This window comes from Epinephelus fuscoguttatus, linkage group LG22, assembly GCF_011397635.1.
Source record: "Epinephelus fuscoguttatus linkage group LG22, E.fuscoguttatus.final_Chr_v1".
NCBI lineage: Eukaryota > Metazoa > Chordata > Actinopteri > Perciformes > Serranidae > Epinephelus > Epinephelus fuscoguttatus.
In genome coordinates, this window is record NC_064773.1 from 7,687,964 (window position 1) to 7,713,033 (window position 25,070).

Sequence of the window (25,070 nt, forward strand, 5' to 3'; positions counted from 1 at the left end):
TATGACATGTTCGCACTATGAGTGACTCAGCATCAGTGTGATCGGCTACATTATCACCAAATCACCGTTGAGGTGCTGTTCAAATTCTCGTCAACTCAGTTACATCAAGAGGAGCTTGTGTGTGTTTGCGACTTGCCACAAAGCACCTTGACTAAATGTTATCTGAAGTTTGTATTTGACCAAAATAATATCTATGCTTTTGATCAGTGTCTGAGCCTCATTTAACATCACATTTTGCCGCCCCTGTGTGCATCTCATTACACAGAAAGTTAGCAGAGCATCAGCCAACGAAAGCTAAATAACACAGCACAACTAGAAACACAATTATATGATTGGTTGATGCTCCTGCGTGTCAGTGGAGCGCTGAAAAAACTGCAGCGTCAGCAGTCAGTTTGTAGCTTTGTGTCACCAGCTTCCATTGAAAATGACTTGTAGCCTGTTGCTGTGTCGCTGACAGTGTAAACGAGCATTAGTCCTTAGTGTGGGTGAAGCTGGATCCTACACTTCCCATAATGCAAAGTTTGAAATGCAGGATTTCTTTTAGAAATTTGGTGTTTCCAAATCCAGAGCAAGATCGCCCTGATGACACTTTGATGAGCTCTTTCAGAACCACAGAACTTTAGTGAGCCTGCAATTGTCCAAACAGTGTTTCTGTGAATCACAATTCAAATAATTTCATTTGTCTTCAATCTAAAATGAACGTGTTGGTAAATACTTTGCCACTGCAGACAAATTCAGGACAATCTGTTGGCGGCGGCGGGTGGTTTTTTGGCGGTTCTGTCTCGTGTGGTGTTGTGTTTACAGAGATGTGATGGTAAAGTGTTCTGAGCCCATTGTGGTTGCTCACAGTGGCCTGGCTGCCAAACAATACGTGGGCACACGTGGACATCCCGCCACAGTAACGGATAAAACTGCTCTGGTTTTGGGGACAGTGGGTGTAGGAAGGGGGGTGTAGCTGGAGTGGGGGTGAGTGGAGGGTTCGCGTGGAGGTTTAGGGAGGGGACTAAGCGACTGGGACACACTCTGGTGCAATGTGACCACTCACAGACCAACTAAATCTAGGTCCGCTCGGATAATTAGAGGGAGACACGACCGATTGTGTTGGGACAGACCTCTCCTGTCCAGCGTGTGGCACAGCGACGGCCGTCCCTTCTCTAACGAGCGCCCGGTGTTAATGAGCCCCTCCTCGCCGTGAGCTCAATGGCCTGCTAGAGCGAAGAATGGCCAAGCACTGGGCCAACGAGTGCAATGCACGCCTGAGTGCTCCCTGTGCTGTGATTGGCCCTTGTCCTCCAACCATGGTGCAGGCAGGGGCTTGATGGGGATGAAGCGAGACAGGGCAGCTAATGATCATTAATTGCACTTGGTTTGCAGTAAAAGAGTCCAAATGCTGGTGCGCTAAGGACACTGGCGTGATAATGGCCAGCGTAAACTAGGGGCTAGGGGACTGGTGATGGACTGCGGGGAAGATAATAGCAGCCTAACCCATTTTCTTTTGTCGGCGCTCCTCTGGCACCCTGCTGTGGCCAACACAGAAGACTTCTCGCTTACGTAATGCCCAAAATTTTGGCGGCCTCCTCGCTGGGGAGCTGGTATACAGTCAGGCGGGGGGGGGTGAAGGGATGCAAACATATTGTGACCTAGTTTCGTTTTGACAGAATTGAGAGTTGTTTTGGGATATTTTTGAGCGGACTGCGGTGACGCTGCGCTGACTGGGCGAGAGGGAACTCTCTGAAAGAGGAGGGGCTCGTGTTGTTTATCTGGCGAGGAGCTAGTCTGCTGTCTCATGTTTCCTTCCCTCGCTCCCTGACTCATTTAGTCTGCTGAATTCCCCGCAGCGAGGACACTTACAGTAACCCTCAGTGCACGCATGCATGCTCGCAGATCCAACACAAGCAACAAGGGATTACAGTGACAATAACAATACTGCGACGGCTCCTCTGATGCCGTTTGGGAACCCTGTATGGCAATGTGCTTCTTGGCAGATCATGTGACTTGCCCTGGGGGAATGTGGCGCTGTGTGAGGTGGACTTGTTGGGGAGCACAATGCTACACAGGGACAGATGGGCTGAGTCAAGGGCCAAAACAGCATGGCACAGAGGGTGAGAGGTAGACAACAAGAGAGCCGCAGAGATTAGAGACGTGAGCGGGACGGACAGTTAAAGTTGAAAAGAGGAGAGTGGCGGGAGGGAGGCTGCAATTAGTGCGAGGTAAAATTGGTAGAAAAAATATACAACAAAGTGGGAAACACCTCGTCAGATTTCAAAGCCGTACATGATCAGAAAGGCTGATTGTGTAACTACTGTTGCAGCTCATTTCTGAAATAGGATTAGAGACAACAGGATTAACTGAAACAGGTAAGAGGATCAATTGAGTTCAGTTGGGATGAGATGACAGAAGGATGCTATTGTTTTCTCCTTGTTCAGACGCTGGCGTCATGAACGCTGATCTCCTCTCTTCTTATTATTCAAATTGCAAAGGGGAGTTCTGTGAAAAGAGCTTTAATATGGTCATTCATTATCATTACTATAATTGCCTCCACACAGAGGAGACACCCTGGTCTCTCTGTGCCACTGTTAGAGGCAGTCTACAGGCCTCCTCTAATACACAACACAAAGGGCCGGCCGTAAATCAGGGGACCCGTGACCCTGACGCTGTCCTCGCTGAGAGGGAGCTCTCACTCCAGGGTGAGGGCTTTGGGAGCAGGCCTTGACCCTCGGAGACCTCCAGAGTAGGCTTGGCTCCACACACTCCTGTCTGTAGGAAGCTATACACCCCAGGGCAGGAAGAAAGCGATGTGTGTGGGAATCTGCGGCATATGGGGACATAATGTAGAGACACAGGGACGCGTAGGACGAGTTCAAGTCAGAGTGATGTTTAATGTCTGCACAGGGGGCCAATGTAGGGCTCCAAGCAACTATTATTATGGATCAGTGTGCGGATGATTTTCTTGAGTCCAAAAGTCTGAAAACAAATTCTCATGTTTGAGAGGCTGAATCATTTTAGTGCTAATGCATATGCCGTTATCACATCCACACTCATAACTCTGACTTCTAACGTCACATAAAACGTTTGAAGACACGAGGAGCAGAGGATCAAAGGGAGCCCCACACACGTCGACAAAATCACTGGAACTAATTTGCGTACACACTCTTATTCTTATTTATGGCAGGTCAGGCACTCCTCTTCCGGCGTCATTGAGGAGTTCAGAGTGTGGCGTCTGCTGAAGGTCACTTACTCCATGGTGGCTATTTTCTGTGCCAGGCTGGCGATCACTGCAAAGAGCCTCAGGTCCACGAGACCATCTGTCACTCTGAAGTCCACCATCTCCAGGATCTGAAACAAAAAATGTGACATAGACCCATGTCTTTGGTTCAGACTGAAATATCTAATTAACTTTCATGATCCCCAGAGGATGACTCTTACTGACTGCAGTGACGCCCTGACTAGTTTTTTTTAAATCATTCAAACTCAAGTGCCTCACAGAGTCCACACCACAACTATAACGAAAATGACAGTGACGAGAGATATCGTTGTAAACACTGTCACTAGGAACAGTGAATCACAATCCATCTGAAATTACAGGGCTTCACGTTCAACATGGCAGATGACACTGCAGAGAGACCCATCACTGAAGCTCCGAAACACTCACCTGCTTGAGACGCTATAAAGATGAAGGACATCTGGATTTAAATCAGGCTGACCCTTGGAATCAGTGGAAAGTGTTCAGTTATTATTAAGCTACTGATGCAGCTGGAGCGTGCAGCACAAGCTGTTTACAGAATGAAAGAAATGATAGCATTCATCAGTGCGGATAATCCTTAACCTTATCGTTCTTGGTGTGGATGCCCTTTAGTCTTGTTATCGTCTGGGGTTTTAAGTTTCTTTAGTTTTTTAAAATTAGTATTGAGTCATATTTATCTGCTATAAATGTCTTAGATCTCTTCATAAAAGCAAAGACGTTTAATGTAAGGTTATCGAAAAGACTAGGTATAGATAATTCATTACCGTCACTGTGGATTTAGTCATAAAAATTGGGGCTATCTTTATGATGATGTGAGACGTTTGATGCTCTGATTAGACTGTTTTGCTTCCCACAGCTCATGAAAATTGGTGTGTGATTGTATTTGCATGTGGAGAGAGAGCCGACCCGATAGACGTAGATCTCTTCTTCGTCCGACAGCAGCTCTGCAGGGATGATGTTTTTAAGAGCAAGTAAAGCCTGAAGGCACGAGAGGTAGCCGTCACCATCACCATCCTCCTGCAGAGAGAGACCATCACCTTCATCAGTGTTGAGAAATTCAGAAGATTTAATATAATTTTCAGCCTGGAAGTTCATTTTAGAGCTTAAAAATGAAACTTTGACAAAACAAAAATGCGTAATTCAAGATCCAAAGACCATTAGACTAGTTGAAAGTGACAGAAAATACTAGTGGAAATGTGTTTCTGTCTTTTATGATGCCATTAAATTGTGATGGGACCCCACTTGGATGCGTCCTGGGGCCCCAGCAGGTTGAGAACCACTGATCTAAATTAAATAATTAGTTGATTAATGTTAGTTGACTAACAGAAAATTAATCGGCAATACTTTGTTTTGTCATTTTTTAAAGCAAAAATTGCCAAAAAAGTCACTGGTTTCGGCATCTTACTTTGGTGACAATGCGAAAATCAGACGATTTATTGATCAAACTATTAATTTTGGATTTCTTTCTTTCTTCCATCCTTCCTTTTATCCTTCCTTTCTGTCTTCCTTCCGTTATTTTTCTTCCTTCTGTTCTTTCTTTCTTCCTCCATTTATTCCTTCCTTTCTTCCGTACATTCTTCCTTCCTTTCTTTCTTCCTTCCATTCTTTTTTCTTTTAATTCCTTCCTTTCTTTTTACATTCTTTCTTTCTTCCTTCCGTTCTTTCTTTCTTACATTCTTTCTTTCTTCCTTCCGTTCTTTCTTTCTTCCGTCCTTCCTTTTATCCTTCCTTTCTGTCTTCCTTCTGTTATTTTTCTTTCTTCCGTTCTTTCTTTCTTCCTTCCGTCCTTCCTTCCGTTCTTTCTTTTTTCCTCCATTTATTCCTTCCTTTCTTCCATACCTTCTTTCTTTCTTCCTTCCTTCCTTTCTTCCTTCCATTCTTTCTTACATTCTTTCTTTCTTCCTCTATTAATTCCTTTCTTCCTTTCTTTCTTCCTGTATTAATTCCTTCCTTTCTTTCTTACATTCTTTCTTTCTTCCTCTATTAATTCCTTTCTTTCTTTCTTTCTTTCTTTCTTTCTTTCTTTCTTTCTTTCTCTCTCTCTCTATTAATTCCTTCCTTTCTTTCTTACATTCTTTCTTTCTTCCTCTATTAATTCCTTTCTTTCTTTCTTTCTTTCTTTCTTTCTTTCTTTCTTTCTTTCTTCCTTCCTCTATTAATTCCCTCCATCTTACATTCTTTCTTTCTTCCTGTATTAATTCCTTCCTTCCTTCCTTCCTTCCTTCCTTCCTCTATTAATTTCTTCCATCTTACATTCTTTCTTTCTTCCTGTATTAATTCCTTCCTTCCTTCCTTCCTTCCTTTCTTTCTTTCTCTATTAATTCTTTCCTTCCTTTCTTCCTTTCTTTCTTTCTTCCTCTATTAATTCCTTCCTTTCTTTCTTACATTCTTTCTTTCTTCCTCTATTAATTCCTTTCTTTCTTTCTTTCTTTCTTTCTTTCTTTCTTTCTTTCTTTCTTTCTTTCTTCCTCTATTAATTCCTTCCTTCCTTCCTTCCTTACATTCTTCCTCTATTAATTCCTTCCTTTGGTGACAATGCGAAAATCAGACGATTTATTGATCAAGCTATTAATGGATTAATTGGGAAAACACTGAAACTAAGTGTCAGTTGCAGCCCTGCCATCATCACCGTTATTGTAAGAGAAAAATCACCTTATTCTCAACAGAAAATGCAACATGTTACAGTAAGTGAAAGAGAATATCCCAAATATAAAGGCTTTAAATGTCTTTTCACTTACTGCTTCAAAAGCTCTTTTGTACTCAGCCAGCCTCTCCTGACTGAAAATGCAGTACTTTGCCAAAAAGTCGACTGCAAAGAGAAAAGAAGGAGACAAAGACAAACCTTTAGAGCCTGTGGAATTCATACTAACTGGACTTTCTGACTGCACAAGAGCAATATTTCATCCGTTCATTTGTGTATTCAATTTGTATAACACACATAACAGTGATTTCCAGCCTGAGTCACAGAATTAGGCTTCTGTGTGTGTGCAGAGTGGATTAGAGCAATATTTCTCCCCTCTGGTTGCACTGGGGTCACGGAGGGTGGACAATACAGGGCGAGTGGTTCACAGGGCGTCCAGTTGGTCATGATGGAGGGGGGGCAGAGTGGCACTTGGCTGCTCAGGCTTTTTATAAAGACAGACAGTGAGATGAAGAGACGCTGGGCGGCCGAGAGCTTCAGATAAACACAGTATTCAGCTTCATCAGGAATAAGGTGTTTTACTGTGGACAGAACACTTACTGGCAACATGCTTAATCATTAAAGTTGTTTTTCAAGCAAGAATTGCCCAAACGTTTTCTATTTTCTTCCTTCCTTATGTCTTTTCTTTCATTCTTATTCTGTTCTATCTTTCTTCCTTGTTCTTTCTCCTTTCCTTCATTTCTCATTTCCTTCCTTTCTTCTGTTCTTTCTCTCTTCCTTCCTTCCTTTTATCCTTTCTTTCTCTCTTCCTTCCTTCTATCATTCCATTCATCCTTTCTTTCTCTCTTCCTTCCTTTCATCCTTTCATTCTCTCTTCCGTACTTTCTTTCCGTTCTTTCTTTCTTTCTTTCTCCCTTCCTTCCGTTCTTTCTTTCTTTTTCTTTCTTTCTTCCTTCCTTTTATCCTTCCTTTCTGTCTTACTTCCATTATTTTCCTTCCTTTCATTCTTTCTTTCTTCCTCTATTAATTTCTTCTTCCTTCTTTCTTTCTTTCTTTCTTTCTTTCTTTCTTTCTTTCTTTCTTTCTCTTCCTTCCTTTCTTTCTTCCTCCATTTATTCCTTCCTTCCTTCCTTCCTTCCTTCCATTCTTTCTTTATTCCTCCATTTATTCCTTCCTTCCATTCTTTGTTCCATTCTTTCTGTTCTTTCTTTCTTTTTCTTTCTTTCTTTCTTTCTTTCTTTCTTTCTTTCTTTCTTTCTTTCTTTCTTTCTTTCTTTCTTTCTCTATTAACTCCTTCCTTTCTTTCTTACATTCTTTCTTCCTTCCTTCTGTTCTTTCTTTCTTTTTCCTTTCTTCCTTCCTTTCCTCCTTTCTTACATTCTTTCTTTCTTCCTTCATTTCTCCTTTCCTTCCTTTGTTCTGTTCTTTCTGTCTTCCTTCCTTCCTTTTATCCTTTCTTTCTCTCTTCCATCCTTCCATCCTTCCATTCATTCTTTCATTCTCTCTTCCTTCCTTCCGTTCTTTCTTTCTCCCTTCCGTCCGTTCTCTTTCTTTCTTCTGTCCTTCCTTTCATCCTTCCTTTCTGTATTCTTTCCGTTATTTTTCTTCCTTCCGTTCTTTCTTTCTTCCTCCATTTATTCCTTCCTTTCTTCCGTACTTTCTTTCTTCCTCTATTAATTCCTTCCTTTCTTTCTTACATTCATTCTTTCTTCCATCTGTTCTTTCTTTCTTTTTCCCTTCTTCCTTCTGTTCCTTTATTCTTTCTTTTCTCCTTCCTTCCTTTCCTCCTTTCTTCCATTCTTTCTTTCTTCCTTCCTTCCTTCCTTTGGAAAATAAAACAAAATGAAAACAGACTAAAACAAATGAATGAATCAGAAGAAAACTACAAATGATAATAACAACAACGACAACAAGTACCCACACTATACTTAAACAGTGAGTAACACTTAAAGCAGAGTATACAGTGACTGAGAACCTAAAATGACAGAGAATGTCCCTCATTAATGATCATGGTTACATACTGTGTTGCAAATAGGACTGGCGTTCTGTGTCATCAGGTATTTTTTTTTTCAGCCTCGTTTACAGAAGTTTTACTTATTAAAGGTACAACATCTGATGGCAAACCATAACTGAACATAATTACTTTTTGAAACAGGAAGTGAAAAATAAACCTCTTGATGCCTGCCTGGTATTATCGTTATGGCCATTACTATTACATGACAACTGATGGTACAGGACATACCGTATTTTAGATAATGAAATATTTCTGAACTGAATGTCTTTGTGTTTTGTTGTGTTAGTCGGAAAATAACAAAAAAATGTATGGCGTCATCTTCGGCTCTGAGAAACTTGGATGGACGTCTTTCAGTGTTTTCTAATATCTCATAGACCAAACAATTAATCAAGATAATAATGGATTCTGAAAATAATTGTTGCAGTGCTACATATATGTCTCATGACACCTTTGCTCAAGTTTGTGCCTTTTTAATTTTGAGACTTTAAAGAGATTACGTACAAGACACAGAGAAACAGGTATCAGACACTTAAATTTGTTGCTTTTTAAGACCTTTTCAAAAATAATTTTAAACCAAATTCAATCAACTTAGTTTAGGTTAATCCACATTTTGCCAACAAGTACATGCAGGTATAAAGTAAAAAGACAGTATTATGTTCAGTGAAAGGTTTAAGGATTTGTAACATACTTACAATACTTTCACGCAGAAGAGCTCAAGTCATTTAAGACCTCATAAATTCAGATTTACGACTGTTTAATGACTTTAAAGCCTGATATTTAGAGAGCTGAAAGACATTTTAGGACTATTTAAGGACCTTTTATAAAAGGATCATAAAACTCACTAAGGCTTCTTTCTTAAGATAGATAAAAACAGAACCTAATTTCTGTCACTTAAAAGTACTGATGAATGCTAAAGACTCCAATATAAGAACGATGATTACACGACAGGGGACAAACTGAGGCTGACCACACCCATGAATATTTCAGTAGGCAAATTAGGAGGGAGAAGGACTTGGAAAAAAAGGGGGGTAGAAAATGGGGGCTTTTAAGCTGCTGCCACTTCAATTTAGGAGATGAGAATGAGTCTACTGAATAATGGATCTATTCATTGGTTTGGAGAAGAAAGAGGAGCAACAGAGTTGATATCAGTCTGGACTTAAACCCCTGGACCTCTGGGGTTTCTCCGCAGTAGCAGGGGGGCTGTTTGAATCTGCCATTTATCAGCTTAGGCCTAATCGAAACCAGGCCTTACCCGGCCTCGTCCTTTCACATGCAAAATGTTACATTCGCATCTAGTCAACTTGACTTGTTAAAGCTTGATTGATCAAAAAACCTGCGGGCTGGCTTCGTGCATCTGTTTGCAAATATCTGAGATGAGAAGGGGCTGCAGGAGCAGGAGGATCCGGAGTCACACATGCAGACGCTGCTCAGCCTGGCATGGGACCAGATTTAAAGTCCGCTCTCTTCAAAAGGTTCACACAGTGGCTGGATCAGTGCACTGGTCAATTTGCTAAAGTGAAATGGCAGCTTATGTGACGCAGTGAATGGATCCACCTTCTCTCTTTTACAGCGAGGCAGGCTGAGGTTCACTGACCATCTGGAGGAGAGTGAGCTGTTGACCTGTGGTGACTTCAGTGAGTCCAGAAACACAGATATGTTTCTTTCTTTTTAAAGGATCCCTTATCATTTATTATACTCTCTACTGACTGTCCAGAACCATTCAGGTGTGTGCATGTGTGTGTGAGGAGGTTATAGATGTATCATTGCTTCATCTTTTTTGTCCACAAGTGGAAGAGCATTCACTCACAAACTATATCTAAATTCACTTCACTTGTTTCCATTTTGTACATCTACTCCCCCATATTTCATAAATTCATATACTCAAATTGTACTTTTTTAACTGCTCTGCTTACTAGTTACTTTGGAAATTGACATTTTACTTACTCAATATAGACTCGCTGCTAGTAAATTCACGAAGAATGGACTGCTGCCATTGATAGCACCATGAAAAGCGCATCACTTGCAACCACTATCTGTCCCGTCTCGACGTCTGATTCACAAAAGAAACTGCACTAATGATATTAAAGCTCAAACATGCCCCCAGAGTTTTATTTATCCATGTGGCAATCATGAATGTCGCCTCTGCGCCACAGTAGGCAGAGCAATGGCAGAGAGAAACAGAGTTGTAGTAGTGGTTAGAACTAAGCGCTATAGGGCCAACCGATAAATTGGTAACACAGATGTATCAGTGTATAATTCAGATGATATATGATGAAGAAAACTGAAGTAAAGAAATGCACAAAGATGTTTTCAAACAGTGTCACTGTTCTGTAGCTTGTCCACCAAAAAGTAGAGACAAGTTTATGTTTAAGCTGTAAAATGTTCTGCCCAGTAAATCTCGTTTAACTCCCCCTAAAGACGCATTTTAGAGAAAGTAAAAAACACTGCTATGATTATTATCTTAATGTTGATTTCCCACACAAAAAATAAAAAAGAAACAACAACAACAACAAAACCCTCTAAAAAGGGTCTGACGGATCTACTCTTCTTCCCTTATTGAGAAATTCTGGCTCTGGCCTCAGCCCCTGTCTACCAGGGTTAAGGTAAAGGCCCTGACACACCAAGCTGACAGTCGGCTGTCGACCAAAGTCGGGCCGTCGGTGAGCGTCTGTCGGCCTAGTTTTTGTGGTGTGTCCCGCACCGTTGGCCCTTCGGCGTCGCCAGCTTTTTGGCCAATTGAGCATGTTGAATCGGTGGTGGAGCTAGTCGGTGAAAGAGATCACTCTGATTGGCTGTTTAGGTTTTATTCCCTTCCCCTGTAGCGAGTGAATCCGCCTGTAGTGAAACCGCCGGCTCTCCGTTTGGACCCAACTGGAGAACGAAGCACTGGTTTGTTATTCAGGTTAAAGTTGGGAAGAAGCAGCGGGTTTATCTGAATGTAAATGTAATGTAATAGCCAGTGGAGGTGCTGCGGTGCTCAGCTACACAGATAGGTAACACCACGGCTGTCAGGATGTACCACTCTGTCAGTCCGCTCTCTCTCACGCAGGCGCAGAACGTACGTGCCACTTGGCTGTCGGATGTAGTTCGAGTAGTGTGTTCAAATGCAACTGACACAGGGCGGCGTGAGGCGACGCAGACGATGCAGCAGTTAGCTTTCGTTGCCACTAGTTCTTTGATGTCAGTTTGGTGTGTCCACACCTTTAGTTTCGAGTTTCAGCCATACATGTTTGAGCCTCAGTCAGACCCAGACTCAGATGAGGAGTCTGTTCTGTACATAGACTGTAAAAATAATGGACATATGTAGCTCTCATGACATCACCCATTGGTTTGTGAACTCCCATTTTGAAGCCTTGAGTTAAGCATTTTGGTCATTGCTATCTTGGTTTTTTGGAGCCAAAAGTGACCATATTTGGGCGAGAGGCTGGAGACTATGAGCCCGAGGATAATATCAGCAGACAGGCTGTCACTCAGTACGGCCCAACCTTAATTATGCATAACTTTAAACCTTAAAGTTACAATGTGTAATTTACGTGGTTGTTTATTAGCAAATATCAACTATTGCTTTCATAAATATATATTTACTAAAGTGTAATGCAATTCACATACAAATGGAAGCTTTCTCATAGGCTTAGAATGATTTCTCTATATATACACAGGCAGGGCACGGTCTGCTGGAGGCTGCCTTCTTGCATCGCCATATTTGAATACAGTGGCCGAAAGGGATATACGCGCTATACGGCTTTGATAAAATGTAAATGGATGAGTTATTAAAAAAATAAAATCACCTCACATACAGTTGTCATGAACGGGGAATTAGCTGTTGAGATCAAAGGCGTTTTTTTGTACCAGGCTGTAAACATGTTTATTTCTGCTGTAAAGTTGGGCATTTTAACATGGGAGTCTACGGGGATTCACTGGCTTCTGGAGCCAGCCACAAGTGGCCATTAGAGGAACTGCAGTACTTGGCACTTAAGTGCCAGCGATATTTTTCAGTCCTGGAGGTTGCTGCTTAGTTGTGCCCCAAAACGTGAAACGTGAAACCTGAATGATACGTATAGTTAGCATCATTTATTTGTTTATGTTGTTTGTTAGCTTTTTCAGTTTTTTTTTAATTTTATATACTTTATTAATCCCTGACGAGAAATTCAGTTTTCAAGCTTGGAGGCTAACCGGCAGTGGCTGACACATCGTTAGTGTTCATGAAACACACAACGATATTTTCTTTGATGTTACAGTGTTCACATTGGTCCGGTTTACAAAACTACACACTCCACAATGTTTGCTCTGCTCGCTGCACTGACAGTCCGCTCTGCCCTGGAGCTTTCAGGTTAATTTGCTGGTGTTGTGTCGAAGTCTACGGCCCCGTCAATATGTATTTCGCATATTAGAGAGAATTTGGCTTTTGTATTAGTGAGTATCTAATATGGCTGCCCGGCGTACGTTGAAAATCAGATTTTAGGGAAGTGTACAGACACCGCCCCCTTTAGTAGAGGAATGTGAAAACACCTCTCTAGTGACAGATTTAGCACAGATACAAGACAGTATAGTCAAGGTCGGACATTTTAGGGGACATTAAAAGAAAATAAATAAATGTGTAAATAAAATTCATTTTGGCCACGTAGGTCTACTATCAGATTTCTTTAAACTGCAAAAATGCAGTATCAGTCATGCTGTAGCAGTAATGGCTAATCATGATGCTAATGCTAATGCAGAGTTATTCTCAATTTATTTTTTTGTTTTTATTAGTAAAGGATTATTGTAAGTGTGGTTGTACTGGAAAACAATCAACAAAAATGGGTGAAATAATTGCTTTAAGGGGAAAAAAATCTAAATATCTAGTGTATGATATCACCAAATGTACATTTACATATCATGTGATGATAATGTTGTTTAAGGTCTCGAGTATATTCTGAATAAGGCAGAGTTTAAGAAAGTTCAACCTCAACATCAGCCGTGACCACAACCTTGCCTGTTCTTGTCTGCACACACACACACACACACACACACACTGTGGGCCTGCAGTGCAGTGGTGTTGGAGGTCGGGGGGTCCCTGGCTGAGGGGAGCACTCCGTCAGGGAATCAACCGGACAAAAGGTGCAGTGGAGTGAGAGATTGAGGGAGGAAGCGAGGGCGGGTGGAGGAGTGGGACAAAGCCGAGGCAGTAAAGCCTCCTGCCTGATAGCCTTATCTGATTCCACTCCAGCGCTTGATGGCTTTTTTTTCACCCTGCCTTTAAAGCGCACAGGTTGTGCCTTTGGTGTGAAGCCTAGCAGAAAATGTTAATCAAGAGAGGGACTGTGTGGAGAAAGGCGAGAGAAAGGGGAGAGTCACTCTGCTGAGGCCATAATCTGTAATGAGGCCGAGGCGATTCAGTTGCAATTGAGAGAGGAAGAATGGGGCCATGATGATGATGAGCAGGGAGGTTCACTCTTTCACTGGCGTTTGTTTTTCCTGTTTTGTTCCTTTTCTCTTGCAGAGTCACTGCTCGCGCACCGGTCCGCAGGCTGCAAACAGCCGCGGGTCACAACTCATTTAACACACACTTGGACGTCATTTTCAATGTCTGCAGCTGACGGATGAAAAACACTGCTGACTGCTCTTCTGACAACTATTGGTACTCATCTGTGTATGATTTATATTTTCCATTGTGACCTCTGTGCTTTTTTTGGTGCTGCCTGAAATATGTCTGTAGCACAGAGTAACAAAAACTGTCTGATACTGAATGCTGGCATCAAAGGTCCTGTTAGATTTGCAGTCTTGTTACAAAAAAAAAATCTGCTGTGACATTACTTTAGTGGCGCAGGCAACATCTACTGTTAGTCAGTACTAGTGTTAGCAAGCTAGGCCTGTTAGCCTCGTCTTTTTCAGTGGAAGCTAGCTAGCATAGCTCACTAGCTGAATGTTGTAAAGGGATCAGGCCCTTCATCTCAGCCTTGCAGCCAATTTTCTCCTGTGGCCATGTGCCTTACTGCAGCCAAAAAAATCCCCTGTGGCCCCGTACGCCCTGAGCAGCAGAGGTGGAAAGAGTCCTGAAAATTTGTACTCAAGTACAAGTACTGTGACATTGCTTAAATTGTACTCAATTACAAGTAAAAGTACTGGTGTTTAAAAAATACTTAAGTAAAAGTACAAAGTACTCTTCCCAAAAACTACTCAGAGTATTAATTACTTTTAACCGATGGATGTTTTATTGTGTCGTCAATAGCAAGCATTCGATTTGATTCACCTGTGTAAAATATCAAAAACAGCTCACCTTATACAGTGAAATTACTGCAATGATATGCCTTTTATGAGGCAAGAGTGCAAACACATGGAACACACATGAATACATGGGGCTCACTGACTCCACAAGAGTCACAGCTTTCCAGTCAGCCCCAATTTATCCAACTGTAATACTGTTCAAGGACCCCAGTATGCAGGAATAATAAAATAAAATAGGCGAAATTACATAAAAACCGCATGCAAAATAACTACGTGGGTTTTGCACAAAACTGCAAGGGATCACAGTGAAGTGGATGTGTCTGTAAAGGGGTAACGCCTATCATACGAAAACATCTTCATTCAGGTATCTTGAAATAAGAGAACAAGGGACCCCTTGCTTGTGCCCTGTTTTCCATGCTAAACGTTAGCCTGAATTTGGAGCACTATTTACCCCCTTACTGACAAGCTAACATGACATCGTTAATTTTCATGGTTAATGTTTCATATAACATAGCGTCACTCTAGCACAAAATATAGGCCTGCTGAATGTAGGCCTGTGAGTATTAAATGACTACAGATTTAATTTATTGTAATGACAGTGGTTGTCCAAATATTAAGCTAAAACATTTCTAAGAATTGTAGCTTAATTATGCATGCAGGCATGAGCACACGTTAGCTAGCTCTGTCTTATTTTAATATCAGGCAAACTAGTGGCAGTGATAATATCTTTGCAGACTTATCTTAGCCAAACTAATAACCAGTGCTTAATTTGTAAAATTAGAAGTAGGGGAACACTTTGGGCCTCAGAGAGAGCAGTGTTCCCCTACTCCCAAAAGTGGGGGAACACTTTTTTAAGCGGCACCCGAGCCGCCTCACTGCACGACTCCCAATGGAATGGTTGTGACATCTAGTGTTGTCACAGTACCAAAATTGGGACCCACGGTACGATACCAGTGAAAGTATCATGGTTCTGAGTAGTATCACAATACCACAGCGAAAATGAGGCAGATGTGCCTTTTGTCATTTATAAAAAGATAAATCACTTTTCTATAATACATCAATGATATTTCAATGGAATAAATTACTTACTGACTTATTCATACTTCAAAAACAGCATCAATAAGTGATTAACATAGGGGGGATCAAAATAAAATAAATAAATAAAATAAGAATCAACCGGCCACCCTCCTCCCCTGACAAGTCCCTTCATAAGTAAAGAACAGTCCCTAAAGTGCGATGAGGTTTGTGGGCCGTTACCTGCCACAGAGAATAAAACACAGTTTTAGTATGAACTTCCATAACTGACTCGTCATACAGTGTCAGAGCTAGGAAGCAACTGATAACACACACACACACACACACACACACACACACACACACACACACACACACACACACACACACACACACAGGGGTCTATTGTGTTTTTTAACGAGTTCACTTTGTTTGTTGCTCTGTTTCCCGCTTAATCCCAGACTTTTGTTTCTGCTCATCATCATCATCACACTGTATAAAGTGTCCCATAATTCCTTTAACAAAGGTCACATTCAGCCGCAGAGAGGAGGTGACCCCCTTTTTTAATAGCAGGAGAATGTCAGAGTGCAACATGCCCCACATATACAGCCTGAAAATATGTGATTAAGAGTGTGAATTTAGAGCAAATAGCATTCACACACACAGATAAACAAAGTCTAAACCGATCTTCAACTGCAGAAAGTCTATGAGAAATGGGTTTATGGGATGTTTTGGGTTTAAGTACTTAAACATGTGATAATGCTGTAAATCTACTGCCTCAGTGCGATGAGACAAAGGCGTAAAATATGAAGTAAGATAAGGAGGTGAGAGGTCTTGAGCGCCAACGCAGACCTGTAAACCAGGCCAAGCGTATCGTTTCACAATAGTATAGAATGAGGTATTGTTGGCTGTTTTGAACACGCTCCACATCAAAGGTAAGGATCGAAACCTTATCTGATAAAAATGTTACAGGGAGAGCGGTGCAGACCAGCAGGAGGTGCAGGAGAAGTGACGGAGCAGGTTTTCAGACTGATGAAGCCGTCAGACGACACACATGTGCACACAGAGAGGAGATTAAATGGTTTGTAGCTTTTACACTTGTGCTTTAAAACGAACAGGCAGTGATGTTGTGGTGATGATCTCTACTTATCAAATTATCAAGTTTATTTTCCGTCTATTCACACGCAAGTTTGATGCTATGATACAGTAGAAATGTATGTCATGCAGATTTAACTGAGCCTATGAAGATTAAAGGATTAAGATTAAAGGATAAGAGTCCCTGTCACCAACAGTAAAACTACATATTTAAAGTGCAACTTGCAGGTTAAATTTTTTAAAAAATATATACATAACTTTGTCTGAAAATTACCATATGAGAAGTTATTTATTCAGAATTTATTATGGTTTACACGACATAAGGACTCAAATTCAGAGGAAAAAGTGTCTCTTTTTAGCTCCTCTTCTAAAAACGCTTTTTTCCCCAACATCGCCTGATACTACGTCACGAGAGGGACTCTGCGTCCTTGACCCTGCCTCTGTCCAACGCGCAGTAGTAGGTGGTAGTGAGTCTGAGCGGTAGTAAACTTGTGAGTTAGTATTTTTTCGGTTGTTAACAGTGCATTTCACCATTTGTGATTATGCCAAATTATTGTGTTTGTGCACAAACTGGAGTCTGTCAGGACATCGAGTCCACCGTTTTCCGGACAGAAAAAGGAGTGGAGTTAGTTTTCGTGCCTGGGTGCGTTTTGTGCAGGTGAAGAGGTGCGATTTCACAGCTTCATCTGTGACCAAAAACGCGGTCGTGTGCAGCCCTCATTTTGGACAGGAGGATTATGTTCCTGGTGGAGAGGGAGACCCGAGCCTCGGGGGTATGTGTGAGGCTGGGCGGGCTCCGCAGAGAGGGAGATCTCCGTGTTTGAGACGGGAGCGGGCGGCGTGAGGGTTGATGGGCAGTGTGAGCCATGTAATGTCTGGTCTGGGGGTCAGATTCTCCACCAGAGCCCAGAAGGCATCCACCTCCCTGCAGCACATACTCTCCACAGCTGAGGACATGGGCTGGCAGTTCCCACACAAGCACCTATCATACAAGAAATTATCAGGAAATCTTCGTTTCTCTCTCTCCCTCTCTCCCCTGCGGACGTCAATACACCGTAATGCAGAGTTATAACACGCGTAGCAAGATACGTCTGATACAAGCTGATATTTGCGCATTAGTTTCTGTTATGGGTAAGTAGCATTAGTTATCTAACACTGGCAGAGCTATTGGTAGCTTTGTTATAACCTAATACGTGATGGCAAACTTAATGTTGTGATGTGAACATATCGTTAGCTGTCGTTAGCTGTCGTTAGCTAACGCTGGTCACTCACCAAGACACCTGCCCAGTTCTTCACTGGTTCTCCTCACACCACAGATCTATTTCTCTCCTGTGGCCGTTATTTCTCCTAACCCTGATCTGTTCCTGGTCTCTTGGACGCCTAGCAGGCTCATAATTATAAGCCTGTGAGCCGTCATATGCATATGAATGTATATTTTCAACCTCTTCAGTCTCAAAACTAGTACTGGGATCCATGTTTATTAATGTTACACTCAATCGAACTCAGCCGGACTCCCTTACGCTATGTCACTTCTGGTTAGAGGGTTTTTAGACGCGGAAGCAAAATTCTCTCACAAACACGACCCCAAAAGTCACTGTAGTGTGTTAATGTTTTTGTTTTTTGTTTTAATCAAGTTTCTACGTCATTTTCCTACACAGTTATTCACCATGGTCTTTAACCTGCAAGTTGGGCTTTAACTTCACATTCCCGGGAATGATGCTCACAAGTAGTCTGGGGCCATTAGTGGCCATTTTGGTAAGGAACTGGAATCATTCGATGGATGCGCCTTTCCATCAAAATAAAAGCACCAAGCTAATAAAAATGCGGTGAAACTTTACTTTAAAGAATATAATTTACAAGAAAAGCCCTAAGCCATTCAGTTAATCGATTTTCTTACACCCCTCATCACCCCAAATCGATGGTGCGCCAGAATTTAATGTTTTACTTTGGTGAACACTTTTACTTTGGTGAATTTGGTGAATTCGGCATCCGCTCTCTAGACCGGAACCAGAATCCAGACAAAATTCGGAGTGAATAGAAACCAGGCTCTTCACTTTATGTGAAACATTAACGTTATCATCCTTATGCGTTTCCACTTACTAGTAACGTTAACGCAACTATCTATCAGTCATCACTGACTTCGGTTGAGTTTTAAAACTCTGGGATGGATTTGTAACGTTACACTCAACCCCCTCTTCCGTGTATCTAACGTTACCATACCAACGCATACGTCTATCATAGACGTAATAAGGACGAGGATGGGACTTTGGAGGGAGGCGGGAGTTGTGGATGTTCAAATTTTTTCTAAGTGCTGTGTGAAATGCAAGAAAGGTAAGAGTTGCTTTAACACAAACATATTTAATAGAAAAAGTTTGTTTTGACCTCACGCCCTCTTGACTTTAGTGGTTTGTTTGCTTTCTTCATGTCCGTTCCTCTTCTCGTGCACTGCCAATCAGAGTGATTGGCTGAATCACCTGAAAAACAGCTGACAAGAACACACTGCAAAAACTAGGCCGACAGGCGCTCATTGACAACCAACACTAACCGAACTGACTGTCGGCTTGGTGTCAGGGCCCTTCAATATGAGGCTACAACCAGTTAGCTTATCTTAGCACAAAGATTGGAAATGGGGGAAACAGTGAGCCAGGCTGTATTCAAAGGTAACAAAATCCACCGCAACACCTCTAGATCTCACTGCTTAACAAGTTATATTTTGCTTGTTTAATCCGTACAAAATCCACTTTGGCTGTTTGTTTGCTTTCCTCACTTCCATGTCTCTTGTGCGTTGAGCTGAACTGAAATTCAAAACACTGAATCTGCTGACCGGTGCCAACAGGTGACAGGTGCTCAACAGCGGCCTAATAATTGACCAACAGCTAACCGTCGGCTTGGAGTGTTGTGGTCCTAGGGACATTTTTGCAACCGTCACAGCTTCTTTTGGAAATTTACAACAACACAAACAATAAAAAATGCCATGTTATTTACCTAAATTAATTTCATTTCAGCTCAGTGTGAGAGTCTTTACTGTGCTTTGCTGTCATTTATTTTCTCTCCTCTATGTGTTCCTCAGAGAGCGGGGCTTAGTCTGTTCAGAAACACACACATACACACACACACACACACACACACACACACACACACACACACACAGAGTGGAGCACAGCAGAGAAGAAACAGGTGAAGTAAAGGTTATTGCAGTTCACAACAACTTGTTTTGTTACATGCAATAAATTAAGTTCCCAAAAACCACACAGGGACAGATGTGGACGACCCCAAACATCTGAAAATCAAGGTCACATGTCAACTTGTTTGAAGAAAACAACTTGTTCTTGAAGAAGGCCCAAAGGCCAAAACGCCATCAAAATAAAATAGATCTATTGCCAGTGATCAGCACTTCAGTATAATTCTTAGTGTGCATTACTTTTATTTTTAACATAACACCCACCCTGAGTCTGGCGACAGTGGTGGGGATGCTAGCAGCTCTTGAGAAATGGGTTTTTAATTTCTGATTATTGACTTTCCTGCATTGAGACATCATGTTTCAAGAGAGAATCATAGTGTATCTTAGAATGGATTTCCCCCCAACGTTTTTCAGAAGGCAATAAAAAACCTACTTATTTTGTCAATGACTATAGAAAGCCCACAATTTTACAAATAAGGACGAGTGCATCAACATTCAGAGCGCCTCACTGGTGTTGTATAAAACAGTCTTTTCAGAGCAGAATTTGGCAACATGTGCTGGTGTCTCTTGAGTGGGCACTACAATGTAAAAGAGGGTGACAGTATTTGGCAGCATTCTCCTGCAGACGCTGTTGTTGTTGCTCCATGAACGCATGACTCCTCCCCCTTGCTTTCTCCAAAAAGACTGAGGAGTGTGTGTGTGTTTGTGTGTATGTGTCGAAGGGGGGGTTAGAGCTCTGCTAGGAAAACAAACAAAGACACACGTAGCGGCCACACTCCTGTCCCTGGCTGCACGCCATCGGCCTCACCACAAACCACAAACTTACTGCACACACACTCGCAGCGTGTCACAAACACACACACACACGCCTACGCCCAATCAGCTCCTGCCGCAGATCCGCACTGATATGCCCCCAGAGTCCAAATCATCTGCTGTATTGCAATAGCAGATCTCTAGAGATAACCTCACAAAGCAAAATCATCTGCTATTATTGCCCCGCCACTCCTTGACATTGTGCCATTAATAAGGCCATTGTGGAGGGTGCTCTCTGTTTGGACACCATATAATAGACTCTTTGACAGATTTACTTTGCTCTCTCTCCCTCTACCCCGTCCTTTTTTCTCTCTCGTGAATACAGCGGGCATATTCCACGCTGCCGCTCATCAATAGGCGAGCTGTTTGTTTGCCCAGTCATTCTGGACTGATGGTAAATACATAGAGGTATTCCAGACCAAAGGCTGAGCAAACAGGGGTTACATAAAGGCACTGTACCCAAACACTCACTATAAGACATCCCCCCCGCACACACACACACACACACACACACACACATTCACAAACACCTTACACTAATGCCCGTAACCTCCCTTCATGTCTCTTAAGTGACTGGTCTTTCTTGTTCATTCGGTCGGCCGTATTTTTCTTTTTGGCTCACTCACTGTTTGAACACAACAATTAGGTCTGATCTCCGCCCACTGGTAGGAGACAGTAATATGGGCGAGTGGTGGTGGGTGGGGTCACGGCGAGGCTGGCTTCAAGGCCGCCAGGTGTTCCACATCAACACCGACATTCATCAGAGACCTCGGCCCACAGAGTCCCTCACACCGCACTCAGTCGCTGCTCTGCGGCAACACAAAGGAGACCACAGCTACTTGACATCAGTGTCACCCTGCTCTTCACGCACGTACAATCTGTTCAGCCTGGGCTGTTTAAGACAGTCACAGATTAGGAGGCCATGAGGCAAAACTGGACTTTGAAGTACATTTTATAATCAACAATATCTAGATATGAGAATTAGGTAATGTAGACAGTGTGGTGCATGTTCACACTTCACAAGAGCTGGCTCCAAGTTAAGTTCACACTGATTAAAATGAACAAGTTCAAGTTAATAGTTCACAATTTGAATTTCTAAACTGAGGTCACAGTCTCAAATAGTCATCAGTCACTTGCGAATACTCCACAAGACTGGTCAAAGCTTCAATTCAGTGTGTTGTTTTAAATTAGCTGTCGATGTGGCTGACGTTGTGACTTGTTTTTTCAGACCTGGCGGGCACAATCTGAATAAAAATGTGAGTTTTTTTTTTCAATTGGAATCTATAACTTATCACAAAAAAATATGCTCAAATATTCATATGCTTCTCACCTTTAAGGCCCTTCATAACTAAGCCCCTTCCTACCTGTCTGAACCCCTTCATATCTAAACACCCTCCCTTCTTAAGCGTCTTTTCCACTGCCAGATTTTCCGCGAATGTTGGGCCGTTTTGCCGGCAAGCTGCGAGCGTTTAGACACACAGAGCTGGATTGGCGAGTTGATCCGAGGTGCCCAGTTTTCCACCATGTAGGGTAGACATATTGACGGAACCTTTTTGGTTTAAAAAGAACGAGGCGGCCTTTCACCACGAGAGGGGCTGTTGAAGACTTGTGGGAGGAGCTGTTGATGACGCTGCACGTGCGAGCCACTGGCGGTGGATAAACAGGAAACAGCTGATAGCAGGAATGAGCAGCTAGTAGCAAGAGGGAAACACAAACCTGACAGACACTGTAAAGATGAGCAACTGGGGGGACAAGGAATTGCGCGCCCTCCTTGTCCTCGCAAACAAAGAGACCATTAACCATCAGATGACGGGGCTGGTGAAGGACGGGCCGACTTATGAGAGAATCGCCGAAGGACTGACCAGCCGCGGCTTCCCTCCCACGTCACTGTTTACGTCACACGCTGAGCTACATGTTTTGTTACTTGCTCACGCCCCCCATTGCCCCGAAAAAGGCGCATTCTGTATAAACAAAAGTAGGCAGGCGGCATTTTGCTGCACTCCCTGATTTTGTTTTTATACTGCCAATGCTGAAAAAGACTGATTGGGCTTTCCTGCAAATTTGCACAACTCCTCTTTAAAAAGGGCTTTATATCCTCTTCTGCAATCCTACTCATATCACCATCGGCCTGCTGCCTACTATGGGTTCTAGAGCCTTCAGCCGCTCTGCCCACCATCTCAGGAACTCTCTCCCCCTCAACATTCACAATATTGACTGATGATGACTTTATGATGATGATTCTATACCTAATATTTATAATTATGATTTTTGTCCAGTCATTTTATTGAATGTCTATAAATAAAATGCATTATTATTATTATTATTATATGAACAAGTTGTTAGTGCCTTTTTCTTTTATGTGAAAGCTGAGCTTTCACAACTCCCGAGAGACTTCGATGACTGTGGAGGAGCTGTTGATGGCACCTCTATCTCATTTTGCCTGCATGTATACAGTTATTCATGTAGATATTTGTCAATGTTGTTATTGATTAGCAGTGAAAAAAGAAATGTTTTTAAAATATTTCATTTAATATGTTCTGTTGTCGGGGCGGCACGGTGGTGTGGTGGTTAGCACTCTCGCCTCACAGCAAGAGGGTTGCCGGTTCAATCCTGGGCATGGGAGCCCTTCTGTGTGGAGTTTGCATGTTCTCCCCGTGTCAGCGTGGGTTCTCTCCGGGCACTCCGGCTTCCTCCCACAGTCCAAAGACATGCAGATTGGGGACTAGGTTAATTGGTAACTCTAAATTGTCCGTAGGTGTGAATGTGAGCGTGAATGGTTGTTTGTCTCTATGTGTCAGCCCTGTGATAGTCTGGCGACCTGTCCAGGGTGTACCCTGCCTCTTGCCCGATGTAGCTGGGATAGGCTCCAGCCCCCCCGCGACCCTCAAGAGGAGAAGAATGTTCTGTTGTCATTCAGTATACATTTCTTTGTTTTTCTGGCAGCAGATTCAAAGGATGGAAGGAATGGAGAAAAAAAAGCAGCAGAGACAGAGGTGCAACACAACACAGTAGGGGTGGAAGGAAAAATAAAATACCAAAAATTAAACTGACTCATGTAATGTGCATTTTTTGGGGAAAATATGACTCCTGATATAGTCTGTAGGCATCATCACTCAACTTTTTCACATGGTCTGGTGTTAAAAAAAAAAAAAGCAAACTAAAAATCGCAAATCATGTAACCTCTAACATTTTTTAAAAATTGAGGGGGAATATGACTTGGCTTCAGTCAAAATATTTACAAAATATTTATTTTTTTGGCTTTAATTCCTGTGTTATCTATAAGTGCATCATCCTGTTTCTATCAATATAATTTTATTTTGACACATTTTGAAGTACATGTTGGCAGTATTTGGCTGTAGACAAGACGCAATAAGGCTCAAGAAAGCATAGAGCTTTTTTCCCAGGTAGGATCCCCAGACTTCCCTATAAGGTTCTGGGCTCAGCCCCCAATGTTCTCAGTCCCAAGAAACGCCCCTGGACGTGTGGAGTACTTCGCTCAGCCTGCAGCCTCTGCGACTTAGCCCCGGACAGGCAGATAAAAATGGATAGATGGACGAATGCGTTCAGTTCATTGTGAACGCGTTCTCTTAGTGTGTACAGATATAGCCAAGTGCTGAGAGCCAAAAAGTTAAAATACTGAATTATCACCCAGTTGTTTGGCTGTCTTACTTAATTTGTGAGAGCCGTTTTAACCGTCCAACCTGGGAATGACAGAGTGAGTCTGACAGGACATATGACGGTGCAGATTTGTCACCCAGCACACAAATATGAAACACTGACCTAGATGAGCTGGTCAAGAACAGAGTAGCAAAACAGCATCAGCCTCTACTGAGTCAACTAGTTTTGAATTTCCAGCACTGTACAAGGTATGGACCATGTGGTGTACTGTATATGGATATTAAAGGAATCTTACAGAAACAACTTCAGACTGAGTGCTTATCTTCCAGTATGCAACATAATCACGTCACCAAAATGCACTGATATGCGACTAAAAGTTCTATGTATGAACTCACTGATGAAGTCAATATATAAATTTACACTGCAAGCCTGGCTGACAGACTCATCTTGTTCTGAAAACATAATTAGATCTGCTCTTTGTGCTTGAGTACATATTCTCTGTTAACTCCAAACACGAGCCTCATGGCAGCGACCGCTGACTGATGATGACAACCAGGAGGGTCACAGAGTTGAACAGATAGATGGTGACAGAGTACAGGAAGTTACAGGCGTTTGTGTGTGTCTGTGTGAGTGTGTGTGTGTTTGTGTGTGTGTGGGCTCTATTTTGGGAATCCTTTGGCAAGTGGTCAACGTTGGACCGAAAAGAGACAATTATGACCAGTTAGGCCTTTTCAGAGCCTAATGAGGGGCCACAGTTACAAGTGTCTGGACAAGAGGTACACACAGACAGACACACACACACACACACTTCTGTGAGCACAGAAACCGCAGTTGTGTGTGTGCAAGGACACACACATGACAAAACAAAAGGACCCTGGTGAGCATTTAGGAGTGGAAAATGATGGACTGTATCAGGACACGCTTTGTAAACACACCACACCCGAAAACAAAACACGCACTGACACATCATTGTACTTCTAATATTATGAGGAATTGTGTTGCACGTCTTTTAAACCCAACCTGAACTTAATCCATTATAAACCTTTATAGAAAATACTATTCATTGATAAACATAAGCAGCGCTGATCAAATATGAACCAAGATTCTGTCACTGGCTTGTCTCAAATGTTTTCAGAAACATGTTTTCGCTTACTGTTACACTGTAATATGAGATCGTTTCTTGCCAACCAGCCGCCATTGTTTCAAACAGATATGTTCCCATTACATCACCTACCAGTGGGAGCGT

The 25,070-nt window shown here is 42.3% G+C and overlaps 1 protein-coding gene across 4 annotated transcripts in view; it reads right to left on the reverse strand.

Moving 5' to 3' along the window:
• The window catches only part of LOC125882878 (uncharacterized), a 93,233-nt gene that overhangs the window by 10,093 nt on the left and 58,070 nt on the right, over positions 1-25,070 (reverse strand). For 2 of the 4 annotated variants that reach the window (XM_049566825.1, XM_049566824.1), the window contains exons 11-13: positions 5,983-6,053; positions 4,151-4,261; positions 3,239-3,336 (exon numbers count right to left, since the gene is read on the reverse strand). In XM_049566825.1, coding sequence (XP_049422782.1) covers positions 3,239-3,336; positions 4,151-4,261; positions 5,983-6,053 — 280 coding nt within the window. Of the gene's footprint in view, positions 1-3,238; positions 4,282-5,982; positions 6,054-25,070 lie in introns of all 4 variants that reach the window. The other 2 variants (XR_007448419.1, XR_007448418.1) reach the window with 2 other exon arrangements.